General features: G+C 34.5%; 1 protein-coding gene across 2 annotated transcripts in view; it reads left to right on the forward strand.

The window, feature by feature from the left end:
• The window catches only part of ATG4C (autophagy related 4C cysteine peptidase), a 95,542-nt gene extending 82,964 nt beyond the window's left edge, over positions 1-12,578 (forward strand). For both annotated transcript variants that reach the window (XM_042952005.1, XM_042952004.1), the window contains one exon: positions 11,433-12,578. In XM_042952005.1, the coding sequence (XP_042807939.1) occupies positions 11,433-11,600 (168 nt within the window). In that variant the 3' untranslated portion in view covers positions 11,601-12,578. The remainder of the gene's footprint in view (positions 1-11,432) is intronic.
• Positions 12,579-12,886: the final 308 nt, after the last annotated feature.

A 12,886-nucleotide genomic window follows, 5' to 3' on the forward strand; every position in this document is an offset into this window, starting at 1 on the left:
TGGACCTGAGCCAAAACCAGCTGAGCCACCCAGGCGCCCCCTGGCTTCTGTCACTTCTTGATATACATCCCCTAAGATTTTTACTTCTCAGGATTTTCCTTTTCTTGGTTGCTTTCAGCTGCTTTCTAAAAGTTGCTTTATCTATTTTTTTTTCCATTTCTTAATGATTGTTGTTGGTGGCATAGTTAATCTCATCATGGCCTTCTAAATAATTATATTTATAAAATACTTGTTTTAATTCTTTCCAAGTTGTAAAATATAACTGTAAATAAACAAATCCATTTTAAAAATCCTAACATAAAATTAGTTTTATTTCATTGGAGTTTTATCATGAGTACTCTGTATAGAAAGGAACATGGCATTACAGTTTTATCTTAAATCCATCCAAAGAAATTTTACACTAGCAAATTATAGAAGTAAAGTAAAATAAACCAAATGAAAAGAATTTGGTTACTCTATAAATGGAAGCTGCACTACTCTGGTTGTTCAGTCTAAAAACTTGGAATCATCCTGAATCCCTTGCTCTGTCTCACACCCCAGGCCCAATCCAGCAAAGTCTATCATCTTTCCTTTACAATATATTTAGAATTTGGTTATTTCTCACCATTACCATTATTACCCTGGTCCACGAGCATATCTTCCTTGGGATTACTGCAGTGTCTTCTTAACTGATCTCCCTTGCTTTGTCTATACAGTATCTTTTCCAAACAGCAGCCTGAGTGATTTTGTTAAAATGTAACTAACATTGAAAAAAAAAAAAAAGTAACTAACATTGTGTCACTTTTTTTACTCAAAATCCCTTGCTTTCTAACTCATTCAGAGCAAAAGCCCTCAACTCTTCCAGTGACCTGTTAGGCCTTCTATAAGTGGAAACTCCCTCTACCTGCCTTACTTCTCTAATCTCTTCCTCCACCTCTCTCAAGTCCAGCCCCACTGGCCTCTTGAAAATGCTAGGTGTCCTGTTTCAAGGGTTCTGCTTGTTTTCCTGTGCCTGCAATTCTCTTCCTGCAGATATCCTCATGGTTCCCTCCTTCACTCCTTTCAGGTCTTTACTCACCTGTCACCTTCTTAGCCCTTTCCTGGCTACCCTTTCTTTATGTAATTGTTACTTCCCTCTTTCCTTGTTTTATTTTTCTCCTTAGCATGTTAATTTAAGTGTACACACACACACACACACAGACACACTGATATACCATCTATAAATACTTTATGCATATTTAATTTATTTACCACTTTTCTACTTTACTGGACTGTAATCTCAGGAGTTATTTGCTGGTTTTGTATATTATTGTTTCCCCAGTGCCTAGAAATTGCCTGTCATATTGGAGGAATATATAAATAGTTGTTGAATGAAGGAATGAATTAAAGAGATTTTGTTGTAAGTTTGTTTTATAAATTAGCAAGGAGCTCAGTAATTGAATTATAGTAAGTCCAGTACATTTTCACATATTTCTTCTGTTGTATTCTCTTCTTTTTTAATGGATGTATTATCTCTGATCCCCAAGGAAATTAATTATAGTAATTTTGAAATTCTTCTGATTCTTTTGCTGTTTCTGTTTCCTTCTGGATCCTTTTTTGTTTTTGTTTCAGCTTTAATCTTACAGTTCTCCTTTGGATGCCTTCCCTTAAATAACTGCTATGTGTTTATACTTAAGAGTGAGGCACTAAAGAGGTGAGAAGTTCGGTGTGTTTGAGCATGGCTTGTTAGCTGATGATTTTCATAGTAGGGTGATCAGGTGATAAGCTTGCCTTTTCGTTGGGTGACCTCCAAGTGTTAGTAAGGGCTAATCTTTTCTCTAGAGTTGCTTCCTTGTTTTCAGAGGGGAGTTCTGTCATCTCCCTGTGGAATGCATGTTGCTTGCTGGTGCTCCAGTACCGAGATGTGAAGGATACTGAAAACCCTATAGTTTAATATTCTAGAGTCTCACTTAATTCTTTAGCTTTTAGTCATCACTGTGCCTGGTGTACTAAAAAGGCCATATCTTTATTCAGTTTTTCCAAAGAATAAACCTTTACTTTGCTATGTGTAGGATGCCTAGTGTGGAGCAGAGAAGGGGGTTGTGAAGAGGGACCTGAGAATTGAGTCTATATATAGGCTTTCAGTGAGTTTCCTTGTTTTCAGTTTTGTGTTTCACCTTTATTTTTGTGCCTTTATACAATCTTCCTCTCCGAGTTCTGTGGGGTGAAACTGCTCACTTTGATAAATATCCTGCCATCACATCTCTATCCCCCCTGAAATTAGATACCTCCTCTGCTCTGCTGATGTAGATTATTGTTATCTTATCTCACATCCCCTATTCTTCCTCCTTTTACTTGTTCTCAGTCTAAAGATAATTATAAAGAAAATACTCTTATTTAATGATAACCTTACTACATGATAGTACTGATGCTTGAGACCAAAAAGTCTCAAATAAAAATATGAGTATTAGGAAGTTAATCGTTTGATTGTGGAATGGATGTCAACACAGGAAAAAATATTTACAAGTGGCTAGTTGTCCTCTAGCTACAGAACAAAATTTATATTACAGCCATTGAATCCTAGATATCTAAGAGATCTTAGAGGTTATTCAATCCAGAGCTAACATTTGTGGAGTCCTTACCATATGTTTGATACTTGATATACATTATCTCATTTAACCAACACAAAGCTTCTGAGGGAGGGTACTGTTATTCCCTGTATACATGAGGAATCTTATGTCAGTAACCTTCACAAAGGCCACAACTAATAAATGGTGGTGCTGAGATTCAAACCTCAGACAGTTCAACTTAAGAATACATGCTTATAAGCACTATTCTATACAGTTTCCTATTTATACATCAGTCCACAGGTTCCACACAGTTGACTTGCTAGTCCTCATTTCAGCTAATAGTGAGCTAATAATTTCTTTGGAAGTCTTTTTAATTTTTGGACAGACCTCTGTTGTTAAAAAAGCATTTCTTATATTGAGTTAGAATCATTCTCTATGTGACTTTTACTTTTTCATCTCACAAAGTAAGGGAGTAAGTTTGCTTCCTCTTCTAGAACACACACTCCCATTTTCTCCAATGGTACACAATTTCTCATACCCATTGCTATTTTGGTAAATGTCTTTTTGTAAACACCTTAGAGTGTCAGATTTATGTTGATGATTCTATTTCCTTTCCTTCTAGTTCTGTATTCGCCAAGTGAAATCTGCAGGATATTTTTCTTTCATAGGTCCTTTTTACTTCTGGGATTTAATGATAAGAACTCTGATTTCTTTGAAAATCTTCAGTGACTTATTATTTAATTGAGAAGACATGAAAGGGATATTAAGGATAAATGACTACAAAAATATATTTGGTAAATGCCAGAAAACTAATATTATGATAATAACGACAATAATAGCCAACATATTAGAGGCCAGGTAATCTTCTGAGTACTTTACATATGTTAACTGATTTAATCGTCTGATGACAACTTTGTGACATAGATGTTATCAATACTGACATTTTGTAGCAAAGGAAAATGAGTCCATCTAGTTAAGCAACTTGCCCAGTTCAGATAGTTTGAAAGTATTAGCCAGGTTCTGAGCAGAGACTAAGTTCCATAGTCCATGTTTGTAATCTTTGTGCTATATGAGACAATTCTGTAGTACTTTAGAGAAAGGTATAATCACTTCAGACTGAGGTTCTTGGCAGTGGAACTTGGGCTGGAACTTTGAGGACTGATTTTCTATGGTCAGAAAGGAAGCATGAAGGATGGCTGCATCATGAGCAAAAACAGTACAGTAGAATGTTATAGGATGTTTATGGTAGAATGTTATGAGGTAGAATGTTTAATGTGACTAACAAGGGCCTGGGTGATCTCGCTCTTGTATACCAATCTGTCTTCCTCTTTTCCCCTACCCTTGACCCATTCTAGCCTTCTTTCTATTCTTTCAATGTGCTGAGTGTACTGGCATCCTAGTCCTTCGTATGAGCTGATTTTTCTACCTGGAGTGCTCTTCTACTAGAACTCTTACATGTGACTTGTTATTGTCATTTGTGTCTTGGCATAACCTTTTCTGACCACACAATCTACAGAAGCCTTCAAATGCTTCCTTACCACATTACCCTGTTTTATTTTTATCATGGTTCTCCTCTTGAATGGTATATAAGCACCATTAGTTACCTGTTCAATATCCACCTTTTTTTTTTTTTTGCTAAGAGAAACCTGATTTTATTTGGGGTAACAGTGTACCTACTTAAACTTGGTCTCCCTTCTATTTAAGCACAGTTTGCCCGGTGAAATATAAGCTGGTGTGTGCTGGGAAGTTTCTGGGAAGATTTCTGCTCTTCTGATGAAATGATAGATATAGATGTGGTTCTGTCACTCCCCCTTATGTCTACCCGTTCCTGCCTTGAATGTGAATTCAACACCTGGGATTTCAGCAGTACTTTGTGATCACTAGGGAAAGGTCAAGAGAATTGTAGAAACTGTTTGACATCAATTAACCAAAGCCAGCAATCAGACTTTTATGTGATAAAAACAATTTCTATTACTTAAAGCCATTGTTGTTTTTTATTTTGTTTTTTGTCAGTTGGCAACAAAAACAATTCCTAATTAATATAAATGATGTTACCAATGATAGAAACCTAGAGAAGTCTAGAAGGGAGCTAATTTGGGGAGGCAGAAATGGTCATTTTATTTTGATATATCAGTTTGAGCTGACATTGCAGCATGCATCTACTTACTGTAGGAGGCGGTATAGTATAGTGGTTATAACAGAACCAGAACACTTAGGCTTAAATCTTGGCTCTATGAGTTTCTAGCTACATGAACTTGCACAAGTCACCTAATTCCTCAATATTTCAGTTCCTGCAACTGCAAAACACGGATAATAACAAAGCCTAACAGAGAAATGGTTGAAACTGAGAGTAGATAATATTTGTAAGAGAGAATATAGGATATATAGAGAAGATAAAGGATCAATAATTGATTAATATCTGCACTTTGGGATGCAGGAATAAGTAGAGTCAATGAAGAAGGAGATAGAGAAGAAATAGTTCAGAAAACAGAAGGAGAAACAGGAAAGTAAAATATTACAGAAATCTAGGGAAGTGAGTATTTTCAGAAAGAAATGCTTATCAGTGTTGATCGCTGTGAAAATATCAAGAGGATAGGAACTAATAAAAGTCTTTTATTTGAGGACTAGAAGAGTGTATTTTCAGTACAGTGAGGGGTAAAAGTTGGGTTACAGCAATTTAAGACTAAGCAGTGAGAAGACAGAGGAATGAATATCACATGCACATTTAACTTACTTCAGTTCAACTACATGAACTCTTGTAATACAACAGGAATGTATTTTTCCATGTGTACTCTTTATTACATGCTATAGACTGTAGCGTATTGTACATTAATACACGTTACAGAATAGGGTTGTACATACAAAACCATGCATAACACCCTTTCAACAGTTTAAAGGCCTTTTGAAGATAATTTTGACTATATTGATTTTGACTATATCTGATTTTCACATCATGGGCTGACTTTAGAACCTAACCACTACATCAAATGTCGCTCCACTGTGAATACAGTGGTGAGTATAAACCACAGAGGTCTAGACTGCTCTGTACTGGGCAAAGTTGTACAGGTGTGGTGGTAGAGGCTAGAGGTAAAGGTTTTGGCCTGGGGAGAGGTTTTGGCCGGTTCTATTTCTGTTCTTCCTTATATCTACTAGCATTATGAAGGAAGAAATTGCTTAACTTCTGTCCTCTAGCTTTTTCCTTTGTAGATTTTGAGACCTGTCAAGGTAGCACATAGGAAAAATGTGATAAATCATTTGACCTCTTGAAAAATGATTTGCCTTTTAGATAATAAAGCCGCTTCAATGTATTTTTGACTATGTTATTAAAATACAACGAAGGACTTGCCTATTCTAAAATTATTGTTGAGCAAACCACTGAATTCCCTTTTGAAAAGCAACTATGAGATAGTAAACTCAGTTATCTTTATTAAAAAAAATTTTTTTTCAATGTTTATTTTTGAGAGAAAGAGATGAGCGTGAGCAGGGGAGGGACAGAGAGTGAGGGAGACACAGAATCAGAAGCAGGCTCCAGGCTCCGAGCTGTCAGCACAGAGCCTGACGTGGGGCTCAAACTCACGAACTATGAGATGATGACCTGATCCAAGGTCTGACGCTTAACTGACTGAGCCACCCAGGCGCACCTTAATTTTTTTTTTTTTAAATGGTTTTCTCCTACCCAAACAAGAACTACATGTTATAAAGTTTGGAAATGAGAAGTATAAAAAAAAAATCACCATGAAGTCTTTCCTTTAGAGATACTATTCTGTTCTTTATCCATCTAGTCTTTTGAAAACATGTATTTAAGATTTTAACATAATTGAGATGAAATTTTATATATAGCTTTATATCCTGCTTTTTCTCTTAATGTTATATAGTATTTCCCCAAGTTACTAAATAATTTTGTTATCTTTTATTTTGTATAGTGTATCAGTTGATAATACCTCATGTCATATAGATAACCTAGTTCAGATTTTTTTTTCATGTAAATTTTATGTTATCCATTATGAAGAGACTTTAAGGTTTTGACAGTGTGTCCTTTCTTGGACTATAAAAGAAGAAAATAAAAGTTTTGACTTTTGATAAAAGTTTTTAGAATTAAATTTTCAGTTTTTAAAAAATTTAAACCCAAGGGGCGCCTGGGTGGCTCAGTCGGTTAGGTGTCCAACTTCGGCTCAGGTCATGATCTTACTTGCAGCTTGTGAGCTCGGGCCCCATGTCGGGCTCTGTGCTGACAGCTCGGAACCTGGAGCCTGCTTCAGATTGTGTGTCCCTCTCTTGCTCTGCCTCTCCCCCACTCATGCTGTGTCTCTCTCAATAAAGAAACATTAAAAAAAAATGTTTTTTAATTTAAATCCAAGTTAGTTAACATATAGTGTAATGATTTCAGGAGTAGAATTTAGTGAGTTACCACTTACATATAACATCCAGTGCTTATCCCAACAAGTGCCCTCCTTAATGCCCATCACCCATTTAGCCCATCCTGCCACCCACCTCTCCTCCAGTTTGTTCTCTGTATTTAAGGGTCTCTTATGGTTTGCCTCTCTTTCTGTTTTTATCTTATTTTTGCTTCCCTTCCCCTATGTTCATTTGTTTTGTTTCTTAAATTCCACATATGAGTGAAATCATATGATACTTGTCTTTCTCTGACTTATTTCGCTTAACATAATACACTCTAGTTCCATCCATGTTGTTGCAAATGGCAAGATTTTGCCACAAAAAGATTTCATTCTTTTTGATCACGGAGTAAAACTCCATTGTACATATATATATATATATATATATATATATATATATATATATATACCACATCTCCTTTATCCGTTTGTCAGTTGATGGACATTTGGGCTCTTTCCATAATTTGGCTGTTGATGCTAGTGCAGCTATAAATATTGGGGTGCATGTGCCCCTTTGAATCAGCATTTTTGTATCCTTTAGATAAATACCTCATAGTGCAATTGCTGGGTCATAGGGTAGTTCTATTTTTAATTTTTTGAGGATCCTCCATGCTGATTTGGTGATTGTTTCCTTTGCTTTGCAGAAGCTTTTTATCTTAATGAGGTCCCAATAGTTCATTTTTGCTTTTGTTTCCCTTGCCTCTGGAGACATGTCAAGTAAGAAGTAGCTGCAGCTGAGGTCAAAGAGTTTGTTGCCTATTTTTTCCTCTAGGATTTTGATGGTTTCCTATCTTACATTGAGGTCTTTCATCCATTTTGAGTTTATTTTTGTGTATGGTGTAAGAAAGTGGTCCAGGTTGATTCTTCTGTATGTCGCTGTCCAGTTTTCCCAACACCATTTGCTGAAGAGACTGGCTTTTTTCCATTGGATATTCTTTCCTGCTTTGTCAAAATTAGTTGAATACGTTTGTGGATCCATTTCCAATCTCTATTCTGTTCCATTGATTCATGTATCTGTGTTTTTATGTTTTTGTTTTGTTTCTATTTTTGCCAGTACCATACTCCCTTGATGATGACAGCTTTGTAATATAGCTTGAAGTCTGGAATTGTGATGCCTCCAGTTTTGGTTTTCTTTTTCAACATTACTTTGGCTATTCAGGGTCTTTTCTGGTTCCATACAAATTTTAGAATTGTTTGTTACAGCTCTGTGAAGAATGCTTGTGTTGTTTTGATAGGGATTACCTTGAATATGTAGATTGCGTTTGGCAGTAGCAACATTTTAACAATATGTGTTCTTCCAATCCATGAGCACGGGATATTTTTCATTTGTTTGTGTCTTCTCCAATTTCTTTCATAAGCTTTCTATAGTTTTCAGTATATGGACCTTTTACCTCTTTGGTTAGGTTTAGTCCTAGGTATTTTATGGTTTTCAGTGCAACTGTAAATGGAATCAATTCCTTGATTTCGCTTTCTGCTGCTTCATTATTGGTGTATGGAAATGCAACCCATTTCTGTATGTTGATTTTACATCTTGTGACTTTGCTGAATTCATGTATCAGTTCTAGCAGTTTTTTGGTGGAGTCTTAGAATTAAATTTTCAAATCAAGTTATTCTTTTTAAAAAAACAAGTCTGAAAAAACATTCTTGATGTGGTATGTAGGAGCTAGGAAAAGTGTTTGAAAGGCATGTTTTTAAGTGACTAAGGCCTAATGTCCCAATAATTCCTTATTAGTTTATCTCTTTTTGTTGTTGTTGCTGTTGTTAAGTCGTCTTGAGAAAGTAATTTAAATCCTTTGGGGCTCAATTTTCCTATTTATAAAGTGAGAGTTCAGTAATTTCTAAAGTTTCCTTTGGCATTTCCATATTTATTTACCCAATATATATTTTTAAAATAGACTTTATTTTTTTATTTTTAATTTTTTTTAATGTTTATTTTTGAGAGAGAGAGAGAGCGTGAGTTGGGGAGAAGCGGTGGGGGGGGGGGGGGGGGCGGGACATAGAATCTGAAGCAGGTTCCAGGCTGTGAAATCTTAGCACAGAGCCCCACTTGGGGCTTGAACCCATGAACTGTGAGATCATGACCTGAGGCAAAGTCAAGATGCTTAACCGACTGAGCCATCCAGGCACCCCAATAGACTTTATTTTTTAGAGCAGTTTTAGTGTCATAGCAAAGCTGAGTGAAAAGTACACAAGGTTTCCATACACTCCCTTCTCCCTATCAACCACCCCTCTCCCCAGACATTTGTTACAACTGATGAACCTATATTGGACACATCATTATTATCACCCAGAGTCTATAGTTTACATTAGGGTTCATTCTTGGTATTGTACATTCTGTGGTTTTGGACAGAGGTATAATGCTGTGTAGCCCCCTTACAGTATCATACAGAATAGCTTTCCTTCCCTAAAAATTCCTTATGCTCCACCTATTCATCTCTTCCTTCCTGTTAATCCCTGGCAACCACTAGCCTTTTCCAGAACATCATATTGTTGGAATCTTAAAGTTTGTAACCTTTTCAGATTGGTTTCTTTAACTTAGTGATAATGCACTTAAGGTTCCTCCATGTCTTTTATGGCTTTGATAGCTCACTTCTTTTTATTACTTATTTATTTATTTATTTATTTATTTATTTATTTATTTATTTTTTGCTCACTTCTTTTTAGTGCTGAGTAATATTCCATTGTCGGGATATACCACAGTTTATTTATCCATTTACCTACTGAAGGACATTTTTGTTGCTTCTAACTTTTGGCAGCTGTGAATAAAGCTACTGTAAATATCGTTGTGCAAGTTTTTGTGTGGACAGAAGTTAAATTTTCATTTGAGTAAAACTTTAATATATTTTTCAGTTGATAATCTTTAAAAATATATTAAGTAAATTGAGAAAAGTTAGGAAAATTATAATTGTCAAAATCTGAATCAATAAATATGCACAAGGGGGCTTCACAGTGCAAGTGGGTTTACAAATAGTAGGCACATTTTATAATTAAAGAATAGAGGGCTCCTTTCTGACATTTTGCCCTGGGTCACAGATTTGAATCATGGTTGATGAGCAGCTAATAAACCCAAATGACTTCTTTATTGATCTTGAAAGAAAGGATGAAGAGATGATAATATTAGCTTTGTTGTGTTGATTTGAAAATGATACAATGATACCTGCCCACTAGATACTGGACTTTTTACAAGTGACATTAAATGAATATGAAATGAAGACAATTTTGGACTGTATTCCAGCCATTGGCTGGAGGTGAAAGAGGCCTGATTAAATGCCAGATTCCTCTGTCTCTTATTTTCATTTTCTGCATTTTTCCTTTTTTTTTTTTTGTAGAATGTAAGTAAAATAAATTTGAACGATGTATACTTTAGGAGTGTAAGAATTATAGGTTATGATTTTCATTATATCTAGTTTTTCTAAGTACTTGTTTTTAAATGGTTCATTTCCATTCAATTAAAAATGTATTTCATATTAACTGTCTCATTGGAATATGTTTTAAGTAACATTGTATCTGTATGCTAGGGCTATATATTTATTTTAGCCACATTTCAAGAGAATCTATAAATGCAATATATAAGAATTTGATGATCCTGCAGTTGAATATTGACATTTGGGAGAATTTAGTTTTTACCCCTGAAATTATCCTTTAGAAACATATTATAATTAATTGATCATGATTAATGATGTGTAAGTACTGTTGATATTTTTTCAGCATTCTCTAATTCACATAAACTTTTCAGAATCCTTATAGATCCTGGTTATCTATAGAAAAGTTTATTTCTGTCAAAAAATGTCATCCAAAAATTTTTATTCATTTTTAATGAAAATTGTTTTAATTTTTTAATTAAATTTGTTTCACAGAAAGATTTAAAGTGGTTTAGAATGGGTGTTGGATTGTTAATGAGTCCCACATTGACAGAGGTTATAAAGGTTGTTGGTATCCCCACAATTCCAAGTATTACTTCCTTCACTTCTGAATTATATAGTTTTAGAAGGTAATATGTAAGGTATGGATTATTGCTATTTATGAGAACACTGTATTTCCTGTTTACTAAATTACTGCAGAAATATTTTTTCAAATATGTGACTCTGAAAAGACTAAACTTAATTTTTAAAAATAACTTTTTATTATAGCTTTTGGTCAGTTTAACAATTCTCTGAGGTAAGGGGACTGGGTATCTTTTGCCCCATTTTGTAGATGATTGGTAGAGTAATTTTGTCCAAGTTCACATCAAGGTAAGTTGTAGAACTGAGATTAGAATGGACCTTGTGACTAAGTTTAATGGTGTTTCTTCTGTGTAAAGGTACCAATCTTTCACAGTATTTTACTATAGTCAGGGATACCATTTTGTTTCATTTTCTGTAAGCCAGAACAGTGAAACAATGGTACTAGATAAGTGTAAATGAGAGAAGCTAACAAGAGAGACTCAGGGCTAGAACATTAGATTTCGTCACGTGGTCCTACTGTACACTCTTGCATCCAATAAGGGATTTTTCTGTACTTTCTGTTACAGATGCTGAAAATTTCTTCTAAGGAGAAATATCCCTTATTTACTTTTGTAAATGGTCATTCCAGAGACTATGATTTTACATCTACTACAACCAATGAAGAAGACCTTTTCTCAGAGGATGAAAAGAAAAGATTAAAAAGATTTAGCACAGAAGAGTTTGTCTTGCTCTAAAGATTAGTGCATTTGTGCTTGGTGGGAAGAATTCCTTTGAAGGGGAACAATGAAGAGAAACAAGTTTACTTGAAACTGGCTTATTTTCACAAATATCTTAATTTTATATGTTTTAAAAAAGAACATTTGGAAATACACAAGTTTTAAAGATATTTTTCTGAAGGAGAAATGATTTAATGAATCTTGATTTCTAATAAATATCAAGTAATTCTGGCTGTATTCCTGTTTCCCTAAGATCTGCTAACGATAACTCTAACTTAACTGCGAGCCTTCCAGTCTTCAAATTCTTCCACCTGAGGCCACTAGTCTCCTGAAGGTTTTGTGATATAGGCCCCCAAATTGGGATCACCAAATAGGTTCAAAAGCTTCAGTTTATACTAACAACCAGAAGACCAGAGAATGAATCTTCAGTGCTGCCTAGCTTCCTGATATTAATGCAACCAAAGGAAACTTATGGATGTATCTTGATATATTAAATAGCAATTGTTAGCTATGATATGCATATAATTATATCAGTAGAATTGTAAGTTAATGTAATACTTAGCAATATGATTTTATAATGGCTCCTCATTTTGCTTGCTATTGAGACTTCTCTGAGGAATATAAAGTATTGGTATTCCCTAGAAATTTAAAGGTTATGTTATTAATAATAACTTCATCCAATCAAATCAGATAAAGGCAATTTTATATGATTAGTGTTTGTTTCCTATTCCAAAACTGAAATTTTATGGGAATTCTACTTACTATGGAGTTTTTAAATCTAAAAATAAGTACTAAAAAAGATATCAGTAGATGCTCCTCTATGTGGTTTTGCTATTTGTATAAATCAGTGTAGTGGTGTTTAGAAGCTGAGGCTATCTATAAGGTAAATCTGCCTTAAATGTATTTTATGTTACTGAAAGGCAAATTTGTGATATAAAAATATGAGTTATTATTCAGCCAGAATTATATACTATAATAAAGATGTGAGAACATGAACCTTTGTTTTGGTTTTAATAGGATTGTTTTAATTCTTTAATTTGAAAAAAATCATTGTCTGATATGAAGTCTATTTACTTATAATGAAAGCAAATAATATTGTTTCTCTGAAAGAAAAATATTAACTTATTTTATGGAGTTTTCATGCTTCAGTGTGGAAAGGTGACTTATAAAGACATAAGATTGTGTATCATTTAAAGTCATTGATCTCTTCTATCAGAAAGCCTATTTGTTAGGTGTAGAGTTGCATGCAAAACTGAAACACAGGGTGGGCAGATTGCTTTAGTATGCCTGACGAGAGAAATCAG

The sequence above is a fragment of the Panthera leo genome, chromosome C1, assembly GCF_018350215.1.
Source record: "Panthera leo isolate Ple1 chromosome C1, P.leo_Ple1_pat1.1, whole genome shotgun sequence".
Classification (NCBI taxonomy): Eukaryota; Metazoa; Chordata; class Mammalia; order Carnivora; family Felidae; genus Panthera; species Panthera leo.